The following is a 26413-nucleotide window of genomic DNA, read 5'->3' as shown; positions in this document are numbered from 1 at the left end:
TGCCTGGCCCATATCAGCATTCTTGAAAAAAATTCAGTAGAGTACAGTTGCTCCACTATAGTTTACTGTCATTGGCCTCAAAATTACAGCATACATGTTCTCCCCACTCATACAATAAGGAGTGCATACCTACCTTCTTCATGCTATTCAAACCTCTCACCTTCTGCTTTCCTCTCTGCAGACTTCTCCTTACATTTCATAGAGAAAATAGACACTATCAGACGAAATTCCCTTATACCATATACACGAAGTTTTCCAAAATTAATGAAAAATTCATATTATGAAAAAAAACTTCATGAATTTCAAATTTTTTTTTGCACCAAAAATAAGCTCATACTAACTTGTTATAGAACAGGATCTATTTTGAGGTACTAAGAAGGATAAGACATCCATTTGAAAAGATCCCCTGTCAGAGCAATATAAATTCTGCTTAAATTGAAGTAAGAACAACAAATTTAGGATGAAGTTTGGGTAGAAGAATGGTGAAATCACTAATATTTTATGAAAAGTTTATGGGGACAATGCCTCAAAGAAATCAGCAGTTTACAAATGGATAACTTGTTTTAAGAAGGGACAGGATGATATGTTCAAGATGAAGCCCCCAGTGGTAGACCATCCACATCAATTTGTGAGGAAAAAATTAATCTTATTTGTGCCCTAATCAAAGAGGATCAACAATTAATAGCACAAACAATAGCCAACACCATAGACATCTCAATTGGTTCAGCTTACACAATTCTGACTGAAAAATTAAAGTTGAGTAAACTTTGCACTCAATGGGTGCCAAACCTGTTGGATTCAGATTACCTGCAGACAAAAGCAGAGCTTTCAATCGACATTTTTTTTTTTTTTTTTTTTTTTTGAGATGAAGTCTCGCTCTGTCACCCTGGCTGGAGTGCAGTGGCACAATCTCGGCTCATGGCAAGCTCCACCTCCCGGGTTCAAGCAATTCTCCTACCTCAGCCTCCCAAGTAGCTGGGATTGTAGGAGCTCAACACCATGCTCGGCTAATTTTTGTATTTTTAGTAGAGACGGGGTCTCACCATTTTGGTCAAGCTGGTCTTGAACTCCTGACCTCAAATGATCCACCCGCCTTGGCCTCTCAAAGTGCTGGAATTACAGGCGTGAGCCACTGTGCCTGGCCCCAAAGTATCTTGAATTTGCTGGGGCTTATGTTGAGAAATAACATTTATTTTTTAAAATTTTTACCTTTTAATTCCATTTTTTCACAAACTTTTTGAGGTCTCCTCATATGATACATATGTATCATATATTAATGATTATTTGTAAACATATATAATCTCCAAATTTAAGTTAGTAGGCTGATCTTCTTTCTGAACTTCAGAACTATCTACCCAGTTGCCTACTTGTAACAAGCACTCAGATGTTACACAGAATATCACAGATTTGATGTGTTCCAAATTGAATTTAATCTTTTCTCTCAAACATATTCCTTCTTCAGTGTTCCTTATTTCAGTAAAGAGTATAACAATTTACCTAGTTGCTGAAGGTAAAAATCCAGAGGCACCCTTGATTTCCCCCTTATTTCCCCCATTCCTTCATCCCCACACCTAATCTACCACTAAGTCTTACAGATTCTATCTCTAAAATATATTACATATCCTTCCACTTCTCCCCATCCAGACTTTGACCATTCAAATCCATGCCACTCTCTACTTTACTGCAACAGCATCCTACATGCTTATGTTCCAACTACAACTCATTCTCCACATAGAAGCCACGTGATTTTTCTAAAATACAAATCATTTTATGGCAGTCTGCTACTAAAATTCTTCAGTGTCTTCTCATTGTACTTGGGAAAAATCCAAAATCCATAAAATATAAAATATCAGAAGGAATTCCCTTATCTTCCAAATACCAGTCTATAAACCTAATTGTTCTGCACCCTATCCTTTCTTTCTTGTGCTTATAACAAAAAGTGTCCCTTCTCCTTGGAAAAATCAATTCCTCCACAGGACCTCAGGAACCCACTCTCTTCTCTAATAGGGTCCTACAGGATTTTGGAGATCTGGTCTCTGCCTTTCTCTTTCACCTAAATGTCATGGCATTTGTCTTTGTAAACAACTCTTTAGCCATAGTGGCCTTTTCTAAATTTCTCAAAAATGTCAAGCTCTTTTCCAACTCAGCACCTTCACATGTTACATACCCCACTTAAAATGGTACAAATACAGATGTGGGACGTGAAGGGCAGAAAGGTTATGAAGTTTGCTGAAGGTTTCATTGCTAGTATTTGAACCCAGCAGTCTGACACTAAAAACTTAAGTTTTTAGTTACCAACTTTACTAGTAGTATAAGATGAATACAAATTTCCCTTAGCTTAGAGCAGGGGTTGCCACACTTTAACCTGCATCAGAATTACCTGGAGGGCTTGTTAAAACACAAAGTTTTTGGTTCATTAGGTATGGGGTGATACCTGAAAACTGCATTTCTAACAAATTCCCAGGTGATGCTGATGGCGCAGAGCCAGCAAGCACATTTTGAGAATTGCTGGCAGAGACTTACATAATACAAACTACATGCCATGTGAAAAAATACTAAGTCTTCATTTGATGTTTAGTAAACAACATTCAGGTCACTCCTTTTGTTTTGCTCAATTCTTTCAGACCTGTAAAAACTGTCTGCATGTAGCTGTTACTCTGCCTTACCATACAGGTATGATACGCTGTGGTAATTGTGCTTATCTGTCCTCCTATATCCCTTAGTCAGGAATTTTATAACACCTACCATCAGAGGTTTATTTTATCTCTGTCTACCTGGTCAACATTTTTGCTTTCATTCCCACCTATAATATAGCAGGTCAGAAAAAAGGTTGGAAATTCAAGTATTTGGCCTATTAAAAGGTAGTTCTATGCTTTTAAATGATTAGCAAATTTAGGTAATAAGTACCTAGGCTCATGAGACTGGAGTTCCAATGTTAGCTCTAGATAGCATATACAGCATATACACTGAGACATATGATATTGATTTCTCTGACCTCAGTTCTTCAACTGTAAATTTAATGAAATAGACATTATGGAACATAATATAATTCTGTTACAAAAGACAAATTCTGAAATGACCCAAAAAGAAAGTCTGCAAAGCAGAATTTTAAAATAATGATTAATAAGCTTAGAGTAATAAAGAACATGAATATTCCATCCACGAAAATAACAAATACTCTAAAATGCATTTATCTTAGTTCTAATTATGTTAACATACAAAATAAGAAAAGGAAAATGAATAACTTTCAAAATTATTTGAATGTGTATATGCATTTGATTGTAACAGAAACAGAAAATATGTATTTTAGGAATTTGGAAAATTACAGATGCAATTAAGAATTAGAATCTTTACTTTTATCCTCTCATCTTCCATACATTCTTTCATAATCACAATAATAACATAAAAATGGCAATTGGATCCCATTAGTTACTTCTTTTCAAAATTCTATAGTGCTTGTATTATTAAATGTAAATCACTCTCTTTGGTTTTAAATCAACCCAATTTACATAAAGGTATTTGCCAGAAATATTCCCCAACAAACCCCCATCCTCAGTTCCTGCCTCGGTCAAATTTAGTTGCCATCCACTGTGCATATGTTTTTCTCTCTTGCCTTTCCCTTTATTCACCATTATTTTCCTTTTTGAAAGATTCAATTTTCTCTCCTCCACAAATTTAAAATATTGTTTTTAGCTTAATGTATCACTCACCTCCTACAGTAATAACTGCATGATTGCTTCCAACCACTTACCATCTTTTCTAAGGGTAAAGAAACCCAACTCAATTTCATTTTCATATGCATGTGAATGGATGAAGTGATTATTAGTTGATTATTCCAGATTGTCTATGTATCATCAAATATAACATATTTACTTTAAATAATGTATTAATTAACATATGCATGCATTCATATATATTTTCTCCTCAGACTACCTGACAGACATCATCATCCATCTAACTGCCCAGATCAGAATCCAAGAAATTTAAGGTATGTGTTCTCTTATTCTTACTCTCTCTATCCAACCAATCAGCAAGTTTAGGTTGGTTTAGTTTCCTATCTCTGCCTCTAGCCTTGCCCACTCCAATCATTAATTATAGTAATATTAATAACAATACCAATAGCTACCACTTACATAATAATCTATGCTGGACTCTATGCAAAATACTTCACACATTTTCTCTTTAACTTACACAACTCTGTGAAGTAGGCACTATTATACTATAATGTCTATTTTATGGATGAGAAAGATATGTTTATAGTTATATTTTATAGATAAAATTATTGAAATAATTTCTTTAATGACTCCTTCATCTATAGAATAAAACAGAAGCTCCACTGCATGGCCTACAAAATGAGTAATGCTCTGACCTGTGCCTAACATTGACTTCACCTCCTTCTCTTTTCCCTCTCAAACTAAATGCTCTAGAAATACATAACTATATATAGTTATCTGAAATACCTGCATAATTTCAGTTTTATGTGCCTTGACATCTGCTTTTTTCTCTTTCATAAATACCATTCTTGCACATGGCCACTTGGTTTACTAAGTCTCTGCTTGAATAAGAGTTCCTCTGTGAAGTCTTACCTAATCTCCATCCCCCAGCTTGGATAACTTTGATGTGCTTTCTTTTATGCCAACTGTATATACAGAAAAACTTTGAAATAACATTTTCCTCAGTAATGTGAAATTAGATAACACTTTTGCCAATTTGCTCTCATCTTCCGCCTAAGCACCTGTTGGCAAATTGGTGGGTTAAAATTCTCATCTCCTAAGAGGGGGATGTGGTGAGGATGGCAAGGCTCCCAAGCCCATTTTGAGAAACAGGGAGATGGAAAGTAGGTCCCCCAATCCTCTTCCATAGGCTTGGGAAACCAAGAAAGAGGTACCTGGACTTCTGCCACTATGCTAAAAGTTTCAGTCAGCTACAGGATTCAGAATCATTTTCATTTTGGGTATTTTTACTAGAGTAGAAAACTGCCACCAGGTGGGGTCAAATTGTAGCTGGAATCTGGGCAGCGGTTATGCAGCAGGACTGCTCGGTGTACAGGTTCACCCAGATCATTACATGAACCTAGTATTTCCACATTGCATCTGACATAATGAATTTTTGGTTATCAATTACAGTGTTTTCTCAGGATCTTACTATATATCCATTATGGAAATTCTTCTGTTGCAATTGTTTGCCCTCATGGCATTTGGATATTTTGTCTGTGTTACTTCAGCAGCCTACTACCTGATACGTGGCACTTAATAGCTCTAAAGAAAGAATTTATTGAATAAATTAATTCAATAAATTTACTATTTGAATGAAAATTCCTAGTAATGTAACGATAGTTAAATACTAATATTCAAGCTGCATTTAGAAACGTTTGTAAATCATTTAGGTATTCAATAAATATTTGCTGATGATAAAGTAAACCTTCCTAATAAATGTTTTAGAAATATATAGATGTCAACCAATTAATATATATTATTTGTACATCTACTATGTATAAGGCACTGGAGTCAATGCTATGCTAATTAAAAAGAAATACAAGACACAACATTTGTTCCAAAGTCACTTATAACCTAGGTTGCTAGATGAAGCATAAAGACAAACAATCCCACGGCAAAACATGGCAAGTGCTAAGTGAATGGTAAAGACATCAAATAATAAAGAATTTCCAGTAAGAAATGAAGAAATCATACAAATATCTGCCATCTGTATGTTTCACAACAGTCCTCAGTTCTATGTAGGCCAAGCTGTTGTCTGATGATGAACCCATTTTTGCTTCTATGATAATACAGAATGCATCACCTTATCTGGCACAGCTTCCTCCTTCTTCCACTTAAGCTAATCCTTCCATCTTCCAGGAACCACAGGTTATGTTTAGATTATACTCTCAACAATGTGCAGACAATTAACGCCTACAGCGGGATGTCAAGAAATGTTTTTATTGATTTGCTATAAAATCTTATTTCTTTGAGACAGGGTCTTGCTCGTTCCCAGGCCAGAGTGTAGTTGTATTGTTAGGGCTGATTGTAACCTCAAACTCCTTTGCTCAAGTGATCCTTCCACCTCAGCCACTATGTAGCTAGACCTATAGGCTTGCACTGCCACACATGGCTATTTTTTTTTTTTTTTAATTTTTAATAGAGACAAGGTCTCGCTATGTTGCCCAGGCTGGTCTGGAACTTCTGGGCTCAAGGGATCTATCCTGCCTCACACTCTCAAAATGTTGGGATTACAGGCATAAGCCGTTGTGCCTGGCCATAAAATCTTAAGTCTCACTTTTGTCCCTTCATACAAACAATTTAGTCTAAAATGTACCACTTTATTCTTCAGCCACTTTTAAAGTCAAGATGTAAGGCATAATTGAAGGAAGAAATTATTTTTACATCTAGTCTAGAATAACATTCAGAAATTGCAAATTAGGTCACATCTTAGCGCACTGAGCCCAAGATTCTATAAACAACAAATATATTTTTTTCCTCTTGCAAATGTAAAAGATATTTAGCCACTCTATTTAAAACAGGTGTAACTACTTTTTAATTTAAATTCAGTCTAGCATACCGAAGAAAACAAAAATTTAATGAAATGGGGCACAGCTGGGAGTTAAACAAATATTACTATTTATTTCGTTATGTAGGAGATAGAATTTTTATTTTTTATTTTTTTGAGATGGAGTTTTGCTCTTGTTGCCCAGGCTGGAGTGCAATGGCGCGATCTTGGCTCAGCGCAACCTCCGCCTCCCAGGTTCAAGTGATTCTCCTGCCTCAGCCTCCCTAGTAGCTGGGATTACAGGCATGTGCCACCACGCCCAGCTAATTTTGTATTTTTAGTAGAGATGGGTTTTCTCCATGTTGGTCAGGCTGGTCTCAAACTCCTGACCTCAGGTGATCCGCCCACCTCGGCCTCCCAAAGTGCTGGGATTACAGGCGTGAGCCACTGGGCCTGGCCGAGATAGATTATTTTTATGTATCTTAATTCCTCAAAGTTTAGAAAGTAAAACTCATTATTTATTTAAAATGTATTACTCTTGTAAAGGCCTTTGGCAATTGTTTGATCAAATATCCAACAAATCAGCACAGAGGAATTTATAAATACTCTACCATCCCAAAACTGGACATACTCATTCTTGCCCATGTTGGCTGTATGACCATGTGGATCAGATAGTGACTGGGAAGAATTTAAATTTAGTGCTAGATCATTCCCACTTCTAAAATTAGCGGATTTGGTGATCTCCCTAGATACAATGAATTAGCTATCATTTCAAATTGCCTCAGAAGAAACTCCCTGTTTCAGCTGTTTCAATTGAGTGGCTTAATGTCATTTAATATGATAAAAATTTATTTGTTGTTTATAGAACCTTAGGCTACATGAGTTAAGATATACTCTGATTAAGCAATTCTTGAGTGTTACTCCAGATTAGATGCAAATCCCCTGTGACCTGCATTTGGGAAATGAGATGCTGCTTTTGGGCAGAGTCAGTATCAGGTGGCAACAGATGAGTTACCAAGCTGGTATTTATTCCCAGTAATGTTAAATTAGTAGTACATGATTTTAAGTACCGGCATTTCATGTATAAGTTTTGTCTTTGAGGGCAAAAGTTATATTTGTATTTCTTTTTTATTGTTTTTTTTGCAACCATTTATCACTGTTTACTATGTGGTATTGTTATAAGTGCTTTGCTAGTTTTAACTTAATCCTCAAACAATCCAATGAGGAAGTATTATTATTATCATAATTACATAAATGAGAAAAGTGGGCACAGTGAGGCTAAGTAACTCATCCAAGGTTACATGTTAACACAAGACGTTAAGTGGGAAAGCCAGGATTCAAACCCAACTGTCTGGTTCCAGAGTCTGCACTCTTAACACAAAGCTATATACAACACTTGCTATTCATTCATTGATTTGCCTATTCATTCACTCTTCCAATACAGTGAACTCTTACTAGGAACCAGCTCTGGGCCGAACATCGATTGGAATTGAGCCCAGATGGGTAAGACTCAAGAGATGTTTGCTGAATTAATGGTTTTGCTTCAAGTTTTATCCTTTTTTGTGAATCCTTAGGTCACTTCTGATGTAATTATAACTTAAATTAAAACAAGTACAGCTGTTAAGTGGCCAAGGTTTTCTTTTAGAATAAGATAATTTAGGGTATTTTATTTTAGAATAGCCAAAAGCAGGCATACTTATGGAAAACTTTAACCTGAAAAAAGTGAATATTCTAGAGAGTTGATACTTAACTAAAAGGTAAAAGTAGGGTATTATATATTTTCCTGCATTTTACAAAAACCACTGAAATAATTTAACTTTTTCTTGCTAAAAGGATAATAATTATAAACATTATTTATTATTCTGAGTTTCAGATAATTTAGAACTTTGAGCTGAATGGGCACTAGCCTTAAGGTAGCACTGATGAAAACTAGCTTGAAAACTTGCCATTCCTCTTTAATCACTTAGCTCTCGAGGCAAGTGTATTTGCAGGGATTTTTCTATTTTGAAAAGTACTAAGGAAATAAAAGACCAAAGCAGCTTTATAAAAGTTTACTTCTTGCCTTTTTAAAAAATAATTTTTACTAATGCCATCAATGTGCTACTTTTCAGTTTCATTCAAAGTATCTTGATTCCACTACATAAAAACAACAGCTTCTAACTTTGTCTAACATGTATTGAAAGCTTACCCCATGGTGGGCATTGTGTTACAAGCACTCACATATTTTAAAAATCTCATTCCACATTTCTAACATTCTTTAAGTTAGGTAATTATTCATACTTTGCTGTTGAAGAAACTGAATATTTGGGAAGGTCACAAGCCGATGTGTGGTTCTAATGTAAAGCCAATTTAACCAAATGGTTCTAGAGACCATTTGCTTGAGTACTGTACTATATTGGAGGACTTAGGCCCCATCAGCAAAACCCCAATGCATTTTATTACCCCATAGGTTATATTTAAAATCAGATTGTATCTATCACTTGATTTAGCTGGCACTATTTATAATCTAACCATTGAAAAGTTTTGATATCCCCAAGTGAGTTTGAAAATTGTTTCACTACGGTTGCAAAAAAGGTAAGAGAACCCAGTAAAAAAACTATTTTTCCATTTACACATGTTTGCTTGTTTTTTGATTGGCCAACCTTTTATTTTGCATTTTGACAATAGCCTCTCAGCTTCCATACTTTTATTAATGTTCATTAAGTAAATAAAATTAGACTTGCTTTTTCTCAACCACAGTAAGACATAAAACCGGTTTCTTCCATTGAAACCGGTCCCTGGTGCCAAAAAGGTTGGGGAATCACTGATCTAGTCCACCTTCTAGCCTCAATCACAAGAAACCTAAGTCAGCCAACACTAAACTTTGCTTCCGAGGAGGAGAAACTTTGTAAACACAAAGGCAGCCAGCAAAGATAAGCCTCTTATTACAACTTCACTTCTCATAAAATTGGAAGAGACCTTCAGGAATCAACAGCTATTCATTTATTCATCAACTATTTTGGGGCTCTGAAAACTTTCCCCGCAAATATAAAAATTAGATTTAGCTTGCAGTTTTTGAGTAGTTAAATATGTGTGACCTTTTGAAAGGTTTTAGAATAATAATTTTTTGTCACCAAAAATACCATACATTTAAGAACAGGTAGTCAATTCTTATTTGTTTTCAAACTGGAGACACCTGATTTACTGATAGAATATCATGGTATAAGTTGGTCATCATTAACATATCAATTTTAGAAAAATTATTCTCTAGGATCATTTAAGATATCTCCTGTAGTAATAGAGATGTTATTCATAATGCCACGACATCCTTCTAAAGCTTTATGATTTGCTAACATTTTACTCAAGCTCTTTAATTTTGTCTCTTAGTTTGAATAGTACCAATGATAACGATAACCATTTATTATGTACTAGGCATTATTCTAAGTAGTTTACATGCACTAATTTAAACCTCATAAAGAATCTGATATAAGTACTATGATTATCCAGATTAAAGATGAGAAAACTGAGAAATCATAAAACTTGAGGAAGGTGTTGGAATAAGGGCTGCAACAAAAGCAACATGGCCCTAGCGTTTGTGCTGTCTCTCTTGAAGCGAAGCCTTCTTAAAATACATATTGCTTAGTCAATTGTCATTTAAAAGTGTTTAGACTTTTAACTTGACCAGAACATAGAGACACTTACTTTCTATTCAGCTACAATAACTCAGAGAGAACATGGTCTAGACATCCTGATTTATATGTATGCAGACATAGTCCTTTACCACGGGCAGCACAACACAATTCTATATACTGTTTGGATTTTAGTCTTTACAGCTGATTCTCTTTTCTGGGTGGTAGTTTGCTGCTTACCACCTCCACTGCCTCCTGCTGCAGCTACTCCCCACTCACTATGATTTGATCTATTTTTTTCTGCTTTGTCTTCTTGTTTTTCATATTTAATGATAAAACATTTATAGACACGACCATTAAATCAAAGTGCTTCTTGTTCTCTATAAGGCAAACTGACAAATCACAGAATGCTGATTGTCATCATTGGTCTTCAGCTCCTTTTATTGCAGGTTGGACAGGTCTGCTTCTCTTTTGGCAAAGCTTTTGGTGAAAATTCCATAAAGCTGGACATTCTCCAAGGCATCTGGGCAAAAAGCCAAGCACTAAATTTTGCCCTTGAATTACATTGTCCAATTGGAAGAGCATATGAAGTATACAATTTCTAAATTAATTAGAAAAATAGTTCTCAAATTTTAGTATTCACAACCACTTGAAGAGCTTTTCAAGAATACAGTCTGTGGTCTTAGCTTCAGGAATTCTAGTAAGATACTTTTGGCATGAGGGCCAGATATTTTATTTTGAGATTTCTCTCGCGATTCTATTGCAAGTGACAGAAACCATTTGAGAACCCTGGTAGAGGCTAACAAAAAGTGACATTGAGTGAGAAGAGGCAAAATGAACTCACTAACTCACCATCTAACCAAGTGATATATTTTTAATCTCACTTTGTTAGTTTTGCCTTTCCTGTGCTTAGAAAAGATTTTATGGTTATATTTCTAAGTCCACTGGCAAGCAGAAAGCAGATAATAGATAATACTAGGTTTCTCCAGCTCCAGCTATTCACATTTTCCTTTTTGGTTAAATATGTTCTGCCTTATTTTCAGTTAGTTCTTAGTATATCTAGAACCATATTGGCTTCTTTGTGTCATTCTGATTACCATACACTTAAGAAGTATTTAAGAAATAAAGTTTTGTTTTTCTCTCATATATAGACATGATTGCATATCTTTAAATTAAAAAAAATTTTGCACTGGCTGCTTTTAAATTAAAAAATACCAAGATGTTATTTTCAGTATAGCAGTTGGTATAATTGCACAGGTCCACTTTTGTTGTTGATTCCACATATAGGCATACTTTATTTTATTGAGCTTTGCTTTATTGCACATGGCAGACAGTATAAGAAAATCCACTTTAGAATTTTTTCATGTGTTGGTGTACAGAAATTTTATTTGGAAATTAGCTGATTTAACTTTATTCTGCATCTTATTAACTTTCTGACTTTACTATTCTCTTATTTTCCTATAAGATTTGAAGTAATTTTGTATTACGGTGCATTTTAAACATTTGCCCATTTGCATTTTGAGCTTTGAAAATAATTTAAAGCATTATCAGGCCTATATGTTTAAATTGGTTTAAAAATACTAGTTAATCACCATTTGTATTATTTTTGTAATCTACCAATGTTTTACATTTGGCCATGTCCTATTACTACATGGAACATATTTAAGAAATAACAGAAAAATCTACTTTGCATATCAAATGCTATTTCTAAAAAAAGTCTACTGTTGTATCAGCCTCCTGTCCCCATTGATGCACATAATCAAAAATTTAGTGTAAATAATACCTGTCATACTCATTGATTCTTACAACTACTGTAAAATTTCATACTTAAAGGTTTTAATTTTTTTAATGGAGGAAACTCCTGCCTATGTAGAATGAACTAGTGCATTCTACATAATAAAAGACACAGATGACTCAGACTTTTCAGAATTATTTCCTATAATAATTAGAAATGCTTTTTAGAGTTGTTTAAATATCGTAAGATCATTTCCTCTACACATAAAGTAAAATAAAAATATATACATATTGAGTGAAAGTTAGCATACCATCTTTTATAAACAATAATTAAATATCTCCCTTAAAATGGCAAAAATCTCCACACTTCCATTTTCAAATGCAAATTTTCTTTGTCTAAAAATGTCATTTGACTTCAGTCTAATGCATTCAGCATTTTTTGGAAATTATATTATATAAAAATAACACGGCAACAATGCAATGACTTTAGCACATTGAAAACTAAGATATTAAAATATAGCATCATTTGGTAAATCATACATTCTTTATTCAGCAATACAATAAAACTTTCTTTAGAATCATATTTCTTGGGATTCTGAAAAGAAAGATAACTTGTTGATTGTCAAGTACTCTATTCAGAAAGTACATAGTGTAATAGAAAATGTAAACATCTGAAGAGTTAATAGTTTAAAATAATCTGAAGATGGAATAATTAATGTCATTTAAAATTACCATTATTTTAAAAGCTGAAGTTAAACATGAAGTTAATACCTATTTCAGGGATAACATAGATTGTTATCATTTCCTTTCACCAGATTAAGTATGAATCTAAATAGAAATATGCAGATCCATTCTCCAATTAGCTTCAGGCCAATTTCAGGCCTTATATGAAAATTCAAAATTTCTAAAATCTTGTACTCTTCATCCACTCAAAACTCCTAACCCTCTTGACATCCCAAATTTTCTTTCAGTAGTCACAGTTACCCAAAATAGGGGCACTGATGTCATTGCTATTTCTTTCTTTCCCTTTGCTTCCTATGTTCAGGTCAAGAGGGAGCCCTGAATTTGAACTGCTTTGTGTAAGATCACCCCTCCAGCCCTATATGTTTGAGGGAACTAAGCCCTAGAACTCTGCATGCTCCAGGTAAAAACGAACTCCTACCCTAACTCTAGCACTTACAGCTTCACATCTAACATCGGCTTTCAGATTACCAGTGCAAATCTCATTATATATCTCCTTTATCCCTGTTAATTTCAATCACCCACAAAGCTCAGAACTCTTATATCTCCACATACCAAAAAAAAAAAAAAAATCTCCACATACTTCTGGGATTTAAATCCACATTCTCCTTTCTGGGAAGTGAGGCAATGCTTCCATCTCCTCTGACTGACACACACTGTCACCCTTCTCTACTATTATCATCTTATACACAATATTTTGCACTTCTTTGTCAGTCCCCACATCAGAATATAAACTCCATGATGACAGGGATTTTGTGTGTTAGTTCATTACTTTATTATTTATTTTATTTTATTTTTATTTATTTTTTTGAGATGGAGTCTCACTCTTGTTGCCCAGGTTGGAGTGCAACGGCGTGATCTACGCTCACTGCAACCTCCGCCTTCCAGATTCAAGTGATTCTCCTGCCTCAGTTTCCCAAGTGCTGGGATTACAGGCGTGTGTCACCATGCCCGGCTAATTTTTGTATTTTTAGTAGAGATGAAGTTTCACCATGTTGGTCAGGCTGGTCTCAAACTCCTGACCTCAAGTGATCCTCCCGTCTCGGCCTCCCAAAGTGCTGGGATTACAGGCTGGAGCCACTGTGCCCAGCCATTATTTTATTAAAAGCCTCTAGAATAGGGCCTGGCACTTAATAAGCACTCAATAGATATTTATTAAATAAATGAGCGAAGTAACTCAATCAAATACCAAAACCTATTTACACATACTTTGTAATAGTCTTGTATTTTTTCCTTTCTTATCCCTTTCTTGCTTTTGCTTTAGTCTGGAACCTTACTGAAACCAAATTAAAATTAATATTTAGATTAATAGTAACAGTCTGATCATGACAAAATATTACCATTAGGAAAAAGGTAACGGTCTGAGATGATATACCACGTGCTAGGATATGGCAGAATTAGGGATGTAAATTCATGTCTCAGAACTTCTGCCTTAATGTATTTAAAAATCCTCTGTTCCACCGTGGTTTAAGTGGTATCTCTCCAGATTCTTTCCTATTTATTTGCACTTCGTTACTCAATGAAAATATGGAATTAGTAGTTATTTAATGTATATCACTTTGGAATATTCAACAATTGAATATATCTTTATAATAGCAGTGATTATAACTGTATTATAATTATTTAAACGTCCATGTCCTCCACTAGCCTTGACCTTCTTAAGGCAACAATTAGTTTTCATGTATTTCAGTATCTCAACATGAAGTACCATAATTGCCTATGTGTAGCAGCTAGAAAAATGGTTAGAAAAAAAAAAAGAGAGAGAAAGAAGGAAAGAGAAGAGATGGTGTGGGAAGAAGGAAGGAAAGAAAGAAAGAGGTTAATTAGCTCACTTTCTTGTAAAATACTGCTAAGGTGAGAGAGTAGTTAGCTAATCTCCATGTTTCTTTCTTTCAGGATTGGTGACTAGAGGGAAAGAACTGGATCTTTTAGAAAAATTCCTATAAGCAATGCTCTCACCCCAAAGACAATGAAATTAATCGGTTATGTCTTGATAGGGAATAATGTGATACTTCTGATTTTTTTCCTTTTTTATCCTCTTCTTTGTATCTTAGTTTATAATACTCTAAGTTGCTGCCTGTTGTAAGATCATTTTTTTCCCCAGAAAACTTGTCTAAGAAGTTTTAGTTAAAAATCATCACTTAATTTGATCATACACTGTGTATTATAAAATGAACCAAAATAATGAATAAAAATATCCTTTAACTTTTTTTGCTAACAGGTTACTTATTTAATCTAAGGCAATACACACTTCTGAGGAGAATGAATTACTATTTCTGGTTGATGGATACCGAAATTACTAACCTACAGTCACAAACATCACAGTCTAGAAATATACCTGAAAACTATTCAACGGTGAAAGAAAAACAGAGGAAAAGGTTACTAGGCACTTTTTCAAGAAATTGCCAATGACTAATGTTAGGAATTAAATAGATTGTTCAAATAATAATATAATTCAATAATAATATCATTTTTGGATAAAAAGCATTAAGTATTCACTTTTCTAAGTTACAAATTATGATCTAGCTCATATTCTTTGGATTTTAAACGTTAAATGTTTACATTAAATGCTACTTAAATGTTAACATTATGATGATTTTAAATGTTTTATGAGTGAAGAGACTTGAAGATAATCTGGTTTGCTCTCTACATGAGTGAGAAAACTGAAGCCTGAAGAAATGAAAATACTTGCCCCAGATTTCACAGAGGGCTAAGAGTCAAGATGAAATTAGAATCTATGCAATTCAGCGCTGTCTCTATTATACCATAAGGAAATATGCTAAAAAACTTATTGGACAGTAACTCTGTGTTTTCACAATGTGCCCTACATTTGTCTAAAAATACAGTAGCTTACTGTCCTTAAGTACAAATGGAGCTCTAAAATAATCTTTTATTAATACATGCATTTTCATTTGCTGTTCAGGCAACAAGATGTGTCCCTTTTGAAGGTTCTAGTGTAATTTTTCAGTTACCATGGCTTTTACTTTGAGTGAGACTGCAGCAGTATGATAGGCAAGAATAGTAAATTGGCCCTCACGGAGCGTCAGCCTGGTAGTACTTGATTCATAGACCCTGTTGGGTAGAAGTTGGCAATACGCTATTAAAGAAGACAGGCTTTATTTGTACTATAATTTTATTTCAGAGAGAATACTCAGAAACCAAATTTAAAAGTAAACAAAAGTAAATAATATACCATATTTTTTGATTTAAAAATAATAATTTTAACATTCAGAAAATCTTACTTTTATCTTATGAATAAGACAATACGGTGATATTTTTAAGTTTGAAAATGTTTACTCTTCAATCTTACGGGCAAAATGTATTTTGCTAAGCATTTTTCCTTAACTGCCATATATATAAACCCAGATTTATAGCATGCCTAAAGCCTAAAGTACGATAAATTATGGTTTTTTTTTTTTTTTTTTTTTTTTTTGAGATGGAGTCTTGCTCTGTTGCCAGGCTGGAGTGCAATGGCGTGATCTCGGCTCACTGCCAACTTCTGCAGCCTGGGTTCAAGCGATTCTCCTGCCTCAGCCTCCTGAGTAGCTGGGACTACAGGCACACGCCACCAAGCCCAGCTAATTTTTGATTTTTTTTTTTTTTTTTTTTTTAAGTAGAGACGGGGTTTGCCACGTTGGCTAGGATGGTCTTGATCTCTTGATCATGATCCGCCCGCCTTGGCCTCTCAAAGTGCTGGGGTTACAGGCCTGAGCCACCACGCCTGGCCTAAATTTGTACGTGTCCGTGCCCGGACACATATGCTGAACATTTGTGTCCCTCGAAAATTCCTCTTGATACCATAAATCCCCAATGTGACAGTGTCTGGAGATGAGCCCTTTGGGAGGTAATTAGATCATAAGGGTGGAGCCCTCATGATGGGATTACTGCTCCTATTAGAAGGGGCAAGAAAGACCTTGCTTTCCCTCTCTCTGATTTCTGCCACGTGAAGACACAATGAAAAGACAGCCATCTGCAAACTAGGAAGAGTGCTTTCACCAGAATCCCACAATACTGGCACAAGCCTCCCAGAACCGTAAAAAATAAATTTCTCTTTTTTAAACCACCCAGTCGATTTGTTATAGCAGCCTGAGGTGACTAAAACACCATGAAAACTTAAGAATTTTGGTCTGGCCCGGTGGCTCATGGCTATAATCCCAGCACTTTGGGAGGCTGAGACAGGCAGATCACCTGAGGCCAGGAGTTCGAGACCAGCCTGGCCAACATGGTGAAACCCCGTCTCCACTAAAAATACAAACTGGCACATGCCTGTAATCCTGGAAGGCTGAATCACTTGGACTTGTAATCCTGGGAGGCAGGAGAATTGCTTGAACCTGGGAGACGGAGGCTGAGATTGCGCCATTACACTCCAGCCTGGGCGACAGAGCAAGACCCTGTCTCAAAAAAAAAAACAACAAAAAAACAAAAAACAAACAAAAAACCCCAATAATTTTGGTAATTATCAACTGGAAGTTGGGAGAATCTTTGGTATTGAGTTTTTGCCTAAGAAATTCTTATACACTTCTTATAAGTTCTTCCTTTATGTAATAAGAATATCTTACACTATATAAAATATTCTAAAATTTCATATTTTATCTATTATAATAAACAGGTAAAATAGGGTTAAAAAAGGAAACTCTTGTATCATCATGAGGAACTTTGTTACTTATTGGAAGTATTTTTACTCCCTTCTCATAATTTGTTTGCAGTGCTGAAATATTCAGTTGTCAATGCCAATAGAAGTTCATATTCTGTCCAGAACTGTTGTCCAGTTCCATTTAAGTTCTTGATAGGATTCTAAACAATCTGTGTAATCATAACATAAATCTCACTAATAAGAAATCAATTCAATGCTTAAGAATTCCCTTAAGTTATTCATTTAAATACTTAAATATATACAGATATTAGGCAGCCCAAGGACAACTAAATTTTTAATAAGACTATGTAGATATCATGTCAGAACTAAGTACTAGAAGAAATAAGACAACATTTCCCAAATATATACATTAAGATGGTTTCTTTGATAAAATAAAGCAGAAGACAATACTCCATATAAACAAATAGAAAATGTAAAGATTATTTTGCCCACAATTACATTCCCTGGAAAATTTTAAAGATAAATTTTTGGCTAGGTGTGGTAGGTCATGCCTGTAATCCCAGCACTTTGGGAGGCCCAGGAAGGGGGGATTGCTTGAGGCCAGGATTTCAAGAACAGCCTGGAAAACATAGAGAGATACTATCACTATAAAATATTTAAAAGTTAGCCAGGCATGGTGGCACAAGCACAGGAGTTTGAGGCTGCAGTGAGCTATGGTAGTACTACTGTGCTACAGCCTGGGGGGCAGAGCAAGACCTTGCTTCTATTAAAAAATAAAAGAAATTTATTTCAAAGGTATATATTCTTATATAAATTTTAAAGTCCATTACCTTAAAACTATAGTCCTGTGTGAATACATTAGATTACAAGATATCCAAAACTTACAGAAGTACATGCTAAAATACACACTGTGCTCAGCTATATTATTGACATAATTAAAACTATTAATATATACAAAGTGATAAATTTTGTTTTGCTTTATTTTGAGATGAGGATTTTGCTGTGTTGCCCACACTGGACTCAAACTCTTGGGTTCCAGTGATCCTCCTGCCTCAGTTCCCTGATTGGCTGGGATTATAGGTGAGTGTCACTGGGCCCACCAAGTGTGATAAATTTTAAACAAAACTGAATTAATCTTATACAAATAAATTTATGAGCTACTAGATCAGAAAAAAAGAATGACAACGCTGTCAACAGATTGCCAATGAATAGTTATTGATGTTACTCAGTGTATGCAGAATTATTCCAAATTCATGCAACATGTACTTTATTATACTTAGCGTGATATAAGAAAAGATCTTTATCATTAAAAAACAAATCTGAGAAGTATATTATAATTACCATTTATACTTAAGTTAGACTGATAAAGAAATATGTTTTTTAAGGACATCTTATCTACCTTTCCAAATTATTCTTATAAATATAATCATGTCATGCTCTTTTGGTTTCAGACAGATTTTATCAGGTTTAAAAACAAAATTGAAATGATCATTTTCATGGTAGATTTTATAGTATCTCGCAAGTTTTAAAACTACTAGCTGAAGGTACAAAACTCAGCCTAACTCACTTCATACAAATGTAAATCCTAAACCAATCAATAATATAATTTTGCATTTTTAAAGAGTTGCTTTTATTAAAACCATTTCAGAACAGATTTAACTGTTTTCCATTTTCTAGCAATATCAATAAAGCTTAATTTAATTTCTCCTTAATCTAGGTGGTCATATGATAAAAAATAGAAAATATAATTTCCACATGGGGCAAGATAATTTATTTATACATATTTAACATTTCTGTAATTAGCTCTACTTCTGGAGACTTAAAATCCATTACATTTCTTTCCATACCTGTGAAATACTATGGATTAATAGTATTCTACACAATTTATAGAACATCCTATTATTTTGCTTGTTATCTGAGAAAAATGAGGCAGAGCCAGAGTTTGCTTTTAACACATACATGTACACACATGAGTACAGTGAAATTATAACCACCAAACCTTCATTAACAGGAATACTTTAGAAATGCAATCTTCTGGTTAACTTTTATTCATATTACTAAAGACTGTTCTAAAACATATGAGCAGTTTCTGACTTAAAAATAACAAAATGAAGAACATGATTTATTCCCTTTCTGATTGTTTGGAAATTTTTGTCATTGAGGATCATCATTCCAACAATTACTACTGTAGCTGCAAACTGGTGGCCCATCCATTAGATCTGGCCCACTGATATACTCTCTTTGGCCAAAAGAGTTGTTTACAAAGGTAACATAAGAATTAGGGTTTCTGATCTCCTGAAACAGCAGATCTGTCAATACTGCTGCATGTCAATAACTAGCTTAAGAGGAACAGCACTTTCCCCCTTTAATGGGTGCATACATTCTCCAGCTCACCACCATTCCCAACACTACCAAGTTCTTAAGCCTGACTTACTTCAATCACTTATATTACCTGCTTGGCCCCTTTAGGCCTTTAAGTTTGAGTTCCCCAGACCACTATTATATCACTGTAACTGTAGGAGTCCCAGGAAATTAAATGTAATATGGTCTGGAGAAAATTCTGTGAAAGTTGCCTTAAGAAGAAATCTGTTATCTTGATGTAGGCAGTTTCTATGTTCACTTTCCTATTTCTGGTAAAACATGGTTAATAAAAATTCTAGTCAGTTTACTTCTAGTTGGCTGATGCCAGATTTACTAAGCAAGTGTTTCCATACTGTTAAAAATAATTAAAGATTTAGTTTATAATAAATGGCAAAAAAAATCCTTCCCTCCTCACTGAACCATTTCAAAGATCATTTTATTGCATGTAATTCTCATTATAAGTATGCAAATACTAGAACCATAAATATTTAGTGATTCAGTAAAGACATCAAGCATGCTATTGTCAAGCTAGCACTGAAGAAACTATACTTGACTTAATGAACAAAACGCCTCATTGTAGACAACTATTTCTGAAATTTGAAAAAGCGAAAGGCAGCTGTTATTCCTATGCAATTTATTTTGCTGAAAGTTTAAGAATTTAATCAGCATTATTAACATTTCATTTTAGGGTTTATAATAAATTGAATGCAAATTGAAATACATTTATAATCTTAGCTTCAGATCAGTACTCTTACATTTTGTTACTACAGAATAATTATTATAAACTACTATGCAGTAATATTCTAAGACAATGCATCTAGTTATTTTCAATTTACAAAGAAATATTGACTTGCAGGTGTTCTTATATTCATTAGAGTTAAATATTTGCAATCCTTCAATGTAAGCTTGAAAAGTTATTAAAGCTTAAAAATGAAAAATTTAGTTATTAAAACTTATACATTAATGTAGATGAAAAGCTTAAATGATTATAAAAATTGAATTAAAATACTGTAAGCATATTGATATTTTAATCTGTCATTTCTGCAGCAACTATGCTAATAATTAAGACATGGATATCTAATCCATCAATACAAAAAAAAGGCAATTGCCAAATTTTTCAAAGTCAGTGATGTAGTTCCTAGAATCTCACTTTGGCTAACAGGAATATTAATGATTAACATTTATGAACAAATTTCTAATGGGTTTAAATACTACTAATGTTATTTAATACAATGAAAAGATTAATAAAATGCTTTACAGTATAATTTATATATTCCTTAAGGAAAAGAATAGTACTTAATCCTTTCAACATCTTTTTGTTCTCTTCTTTATCTGTCATCTTCCTTTTTTCTGTGTTTCCATATAGTAACAACAAACTGACAACGTTTTTAAATTGCACTAAAGGCAAACCAACCTTTCAACACAAGATGAATGCATGATGTACTGATTTAATACCAAATTGTGTAATAACCACAAATCGAGAAACAACTAGTATACAGCAAGTGAAATGAAGATATAAACAGAACATGACAAACCCTTAATGCAGAAATGAATATTATTTAAAATGCCAAAATAGAATTTCTCTTAAGTGTTTTTTTATCTTAAAGGTAAATAATAATTTTAAAATAACAGTAAAAGTATTTTAAACACATTTGGAGAACATGAAAATTACTTTTCAGTTCAAGTAACATTGACAAAAATTAGGAATTCTAATATCAGAACAATTTATTTGTCAGAGACAAATTCAGGTCTTTAATTATCTAAATGTATTCAATTTAACTATTCAAGCCACATTAAAAGAAAACATCTACAAAATAGACTATGAAAAGACATTTTCCTTATTTGTGGTTATTTTTTTGTATGCCATTAATCCATTATCTAACCTTATAATGTGGTAGAAAGACTGAAAACTGGATTTAAAAAAATCACTGAATTGTTTACATATCTTCTTGTGGCACTCAACAAAATTTGATAGGGGGAGTAGTCTGTTCTATTTGAAAAAAACAATTTGGGATCAGCAGTCTAGGGCTGGAGCATAAAAGCTCTATGAAAAAGTGAAGAATTATACTAATAAAAGTAGAACTATATGTACATATTATATGTATGTATATAATACATATATGTATATGTGTGTATGCATGTAATCCACTAGTTACTTTATATATATAGTCAGTGGGTTAAAGCATAACTAGAGTCAATTCCAAAATGATAGTCTCTGATGCAATTCTTTCTTCCAATCCTGTTTTCATGTTTTAAAAACTGTGAAACATATCATAAATACAGAAATGTGTAAGACATATGCTCAATTAAAAGATAATTTTAAAATTAATATCTTTGTAATCACCTCCCAAGTAAAGAGTAGCCTCCTTTAAAGAAGTTATCGGCAGGTAGGATTTGGCCCAATTGGGAAAAATCTTTACAATAATTACAAATGTCCAAGAATATGAACTGCCTCATAAGGTAGAGGGCTCTGAACTGTTCAAGCAGATTGGACAATCAACTATTGGTTATATTGTATAGCGTTAGAGTATTCATCACATTTCGGTACAAACTGGAATAGAATTCTCATGTCAAGGCCAGAAAATTTATGTTTTTAAAAAGCTCCCCCAGTGTTTTGTTTATGAGCCTGATTTGAGAACCACTGATATAAGAAGAGTCCTAGTTTAGTTCAGGGTACTAGATAGTTAACTTCTAAAGTCCTTTCCAATGATGGCCTACAGTTTTCTGGATATTATAATCTAATTATGAAAGAGAAGTACTATGTTACAATTTTATGAATGAATCATTAGCAGAAAAGTATGAACAAAAGGAATATGATGATTATATTTCATAATAGTTAAAGGATTAATGAAAAGGGCACTGAATTTTACCTAATACTTTGATATTTAAAATTTGATTTTTAGAATTATCTTTCTCATTTATTGTCTGAGTTCAGTAGTTTTAATGAGAAACAGCAGTTTTAAAAACGACTGAAATAGGGACTCATTCATTCTTCAACAGGTATTTGCTGAGGACCTATGCTGTGCTAGGCAGTGTTCTAGGCACTGGGGATACAGCAGTGCTCAGAACAGATGAAGACTTTGCTCCCATGAACCTAAAATTTCAGCATGCCCTAAATATTGTTCTCTGAAAGAAGCATGCCTGAAACACAAGTTCTTTTTCTTTTGTAGTTATAATCATTTATACAGATTGAACCTAAATTCTAAATTTATTTAGTTAGAGCAGCAACAGAATCTTAAACCAGGAGACTCCTCATCTCAGAATGTAAATAATAAAATCTGGTCTGTCAGTCTCTCAAGGTTACTGTTAACATCCCATGATACATACATATATGTATGTATATATCATATATGTATGTAGATATTATATAGAAATATATCTATACAGTATAGGAATGCCATATGTTATACATAAATATATACGTATATTACATATGCATGAGCTATAAAATCAGTTTTTAGCCAGAAAAGCACCCTACAAATGAGATATTAACATTATTATTTGTTAAAATCATGATTAAAATAAAAGGTGAAGACTCTGAAAGTATAACAGGAAATGAGGTAGCAATATTTTATCTTAACAGAAGTCTCTAAATATCTCCTTATAACATTCACTCGTTATTACATTGATTGACCTTGAATATTTTATTTGACAAATATAAGAGAATTTGCTCATTTTGTGTAGTATGTAAAATTAATTCTTTTAATGGAGAGGGTATATTCCAATTAATAGTAGTAATAGGAAACTTTAATGATGTGTTGAAATATTAGATATGGGAATAATGGACTCATAATCATTAAATAACAATGTAAAACCAACCTGGAAATGAAAATGAGAAGGAGAGAAATAAACAGACATTAGGGCAAGAATAGGACAGAGCAATTCATAAGGAGGGAAACTGGGAGAGAGTCTTCTAAGCATGTGCTAGATTAGAGCATGGTATATACACATGTATACATAGACACACATATGCATGCATGCACACATGTATATATGACATAAAAGGGGGCTCTAGAGCTGTAATCTCCTTTATTACAGCTAATGGTTCCAAGCCAACGTATTGTTGGAAGCATAGAAAAAGACAGACAGATAGCCAATGGGAGGCCGGGCGCAGTGGCTCATGCCTGTAATCCCAGCAGTTTGGCAGGCTGAGGCAGGTGGATCACGAGGTCAAGAGATGGAGACCATCCTGGCCAACACGGTGAAACCCCATCTCTACTAAAAATACAAAAGGTAGCCAGACGTGGTGGCAGGCACCTGTAGTCCCAGCTACTGGAGAGGCTGAGGCAGGAGAATCACTTGAACCTGTGAGGCAGAGGTTGCAGTGAGCTGAGATCGCAGCACTGCACTCCAGCCTGGGTGACAGAGTGAGACTCCGTCTGAAAAACAAACAAACAAACACAAAAAAACAAAATGGGCCACTTGTCAATTCCATCTCTTTATACTGTAGCTTAATTGCTTTGTTTGAAGTGATTCCCCAAACAATAGACAGACAGAATTTTTAAAATATAGTTGGGAAGTCAGCAAAAATGATCAATTCTCATAATATTTATTGAACTATATAAACTATTTTTATATTCCCTCTATTAGTCATTGCTTGAGAGATAAATCTCATCTTGTATTCCTTGGATAACATTTTTCCTCTTTACTGGATTTGTTAATCCTTACTTGATTTTACAATTCATTTCCTAGTTCCATCTGTCAGCTTCTTTAGAGATAATATCAATCCCTACAGTCAGTTTTTTCTAGACAACCCCATATTTTGTACCATAATTTTATGCTTAAACTCAACAAGAATAAAAATATTTATTTTACTGAGAGAAGAGACGCCAAAGTTTGAAATGGAAAATTAAAGCATGTCAATGAGTTTTAAGCACATTCCCTGAATGATTGAAAATACTACACTAAAATAGTTCCACCATAAACAAAGTTTGGAAAATGCTAGTTTAAATACAACTTTATTATAGTGCTTCTCAGAGTGTTCAGGTATGCTATGAATCTTGATGAGAAGGACTGTATGTGTAGTAGTTCCCAAATTTATTTGATAGTGGAATAATTTTTTTAAAGCATCACTGTAGGGGATTAACTTTCTGAAAATATACTTGAAAAGCACTGATCTAAAAGATTCAATTTTATATTTCTAAATATTCATACCTCATATTCTTACCTTGTTGACTGATTTTAGCTAAAGGCCTTCTCAGATTCACATAGCTGGAATATTTTAAAAAGACTAAACACCCTAGAAGAAAACCTAGGCAATACCATTCAGGACATAGGCGTGGGCAAGGACTTCATGTCTAAAACACCAAAAGCAATGGCAACAAAAGCCAAAATTGACAAATGGGATCTGATTAAACTAAAGAGCTTCTGCACAGCAAAAGAAACTACCATCAGAGTGAACAGGCAACCTACAGAATGGGAGAAAATTTTTGCAACCTACTCATCTGACAAAGGGCTAATATCCAGAATCTACAATGAACTCAAACAAATTTACAAGGAAAAAAAAACAACCCCATGAAAAAGTGGGTGAAGGACATGAACAGACACTTCTCAAAAGAAGACATTTATGCAGCCAAAAAACACATGAAAAAATGCTCATCATCACTGGCCATCAGAGAAATGCAAATCAAAACCACAATGAGATACCATCTCACACCAGTTAGAACGGCCATCATTAAAAAGTCAGGAAACAACAGGTGCTGGAGAGGATGTGGAGAAATAGGAACACTTTTATACTGTTGGTGGGACTGTAAACTAGTTCAACCATTGTGGAAGTCAGTGTGGCGATTTCTCAGGGATCTCCAACTAGAAATACCATTTGACCCAGCCATCCCATTACTGGGTATATACCCAAAGGGCTATAAATCATGCTGCTATAAAGACACATGCACACATATGTTTATTGCGGCACTATTCACAATAGCAAAGACTTGGAACCAACCCAAATGTCCAACAACGATAGACTGGATTAAGAAAATGTGGCACATATACACCATGGAATACTATGCAGCCATAAAAAATGATGAGTTCATGTCCTTTGTAGGGACATGGATGAAACTGGAAAACATCATTCTCAGTAAACTATCGCAGGGACAAAAAACCAAACACTGCATGTTCTCACTCATAGGTGGGAACTGAACAATGAGAACTCATGGACACAGGAAGGGGAACATCACACTCCGGGGACTGTTGTGGGGTGGGGGGAGGGGGGAGGGACAGCATTAGGAAATATACCTAATGCTAAATGACGAGTTAATGGGTGCAGCAAACCAACAGGGCACATGGATACATATGTAACAAACCTGCACATTGTGCACATGTACCCTAAAACCTAAAGTATAATAATAAAATAAAAAAAATAAATAAAATAAAAAGACTAAACAAGAGAACCCATGAGACTCATGTGCAAAATAATATGTAATGTTTTAATTACTGTATTTTTTTATAATTTAAAAACCTTATGCTTGGTTTGGATCAAGGATAAGGAAAACTGTTTAAGCTTCTCAAATATGTTCTTAAGCTATTAATTCAGAAAAAGACTTTTTAATGGTTAGAGGCAGCAAGAAATTATAGATTTTCTTTTGACAATGCTGTTCTGCCTTATATAAGGCTGAAAGAGTTTAACTTATCTTTTTCTGTCACAGTTTATGTCTTCAAAAGGTATTCTGTAGTGAAGTGGAAGGAATCCTGAACTTTAGTTACAAACGGTATGATTTTTATCACTACTTTGACACTTACGTAATACTGGGCAATTTAGATAAACTCTTATAACATCAATTTTCCATCAATCTGAGCTTCAAAGAGAGCTTTAAGTGAAATTTAAGTGGCTTATAAAATGCTTTACCAATGGGAAGTATTATTTTCAAATCAATCTAATTACTTTTTATACTTT

At 34.1% G+C, this 26413-nt stretch overlaps 1 protein-coding gene across 50 annotated transcripts in view; it reads right to left on the bottom strand.

Moving 5' to 3' along the window:
• Window positions 1-26413, bottom strand: part of RIMS2 (regulating synaptic membrane exocytosis 2) — a 776667-nt gene that overhangs the window by 126535 nt on the left and 623719 nt on the right. The window contains exon 2 of one of the 50 annotated variants that reach the window (XM_030795354.1): window positions 2908-3008. The exons of the other annotated variants lie outside the window; for them this stretch is intronic. Coding sequence (XP_030651214.1) covers window positions 2908-2975 — 68 coding nt within the window. The 5' untranslated portion in view covers window positions 2976-3008. The remainder of the gene's footprint in view (window positions 1-2907; window positions 3009-26413) is intronic. 50 annotated transcript variants of the gene reach the window in all.

This window comes from Nomascus leucogenys, chromosome 16 (genome assembly GCF_006542625.1).
Source record: "Nomascus leucogenys isolate Asia chromosome 16, Asia_NLE_v1, whole genome shotgun sequence".
NCBI lineage: Eukaryota > Metazoa > Chordata > Mammalia > Primates > Hylobatidae > Nomascus > Nomascus leucogenys.
The sequence above is the reverse complement of the archived record's forward strand: the minus strand, read 5'-3'. Positions and strand labels throughout refer to the sequence as shown.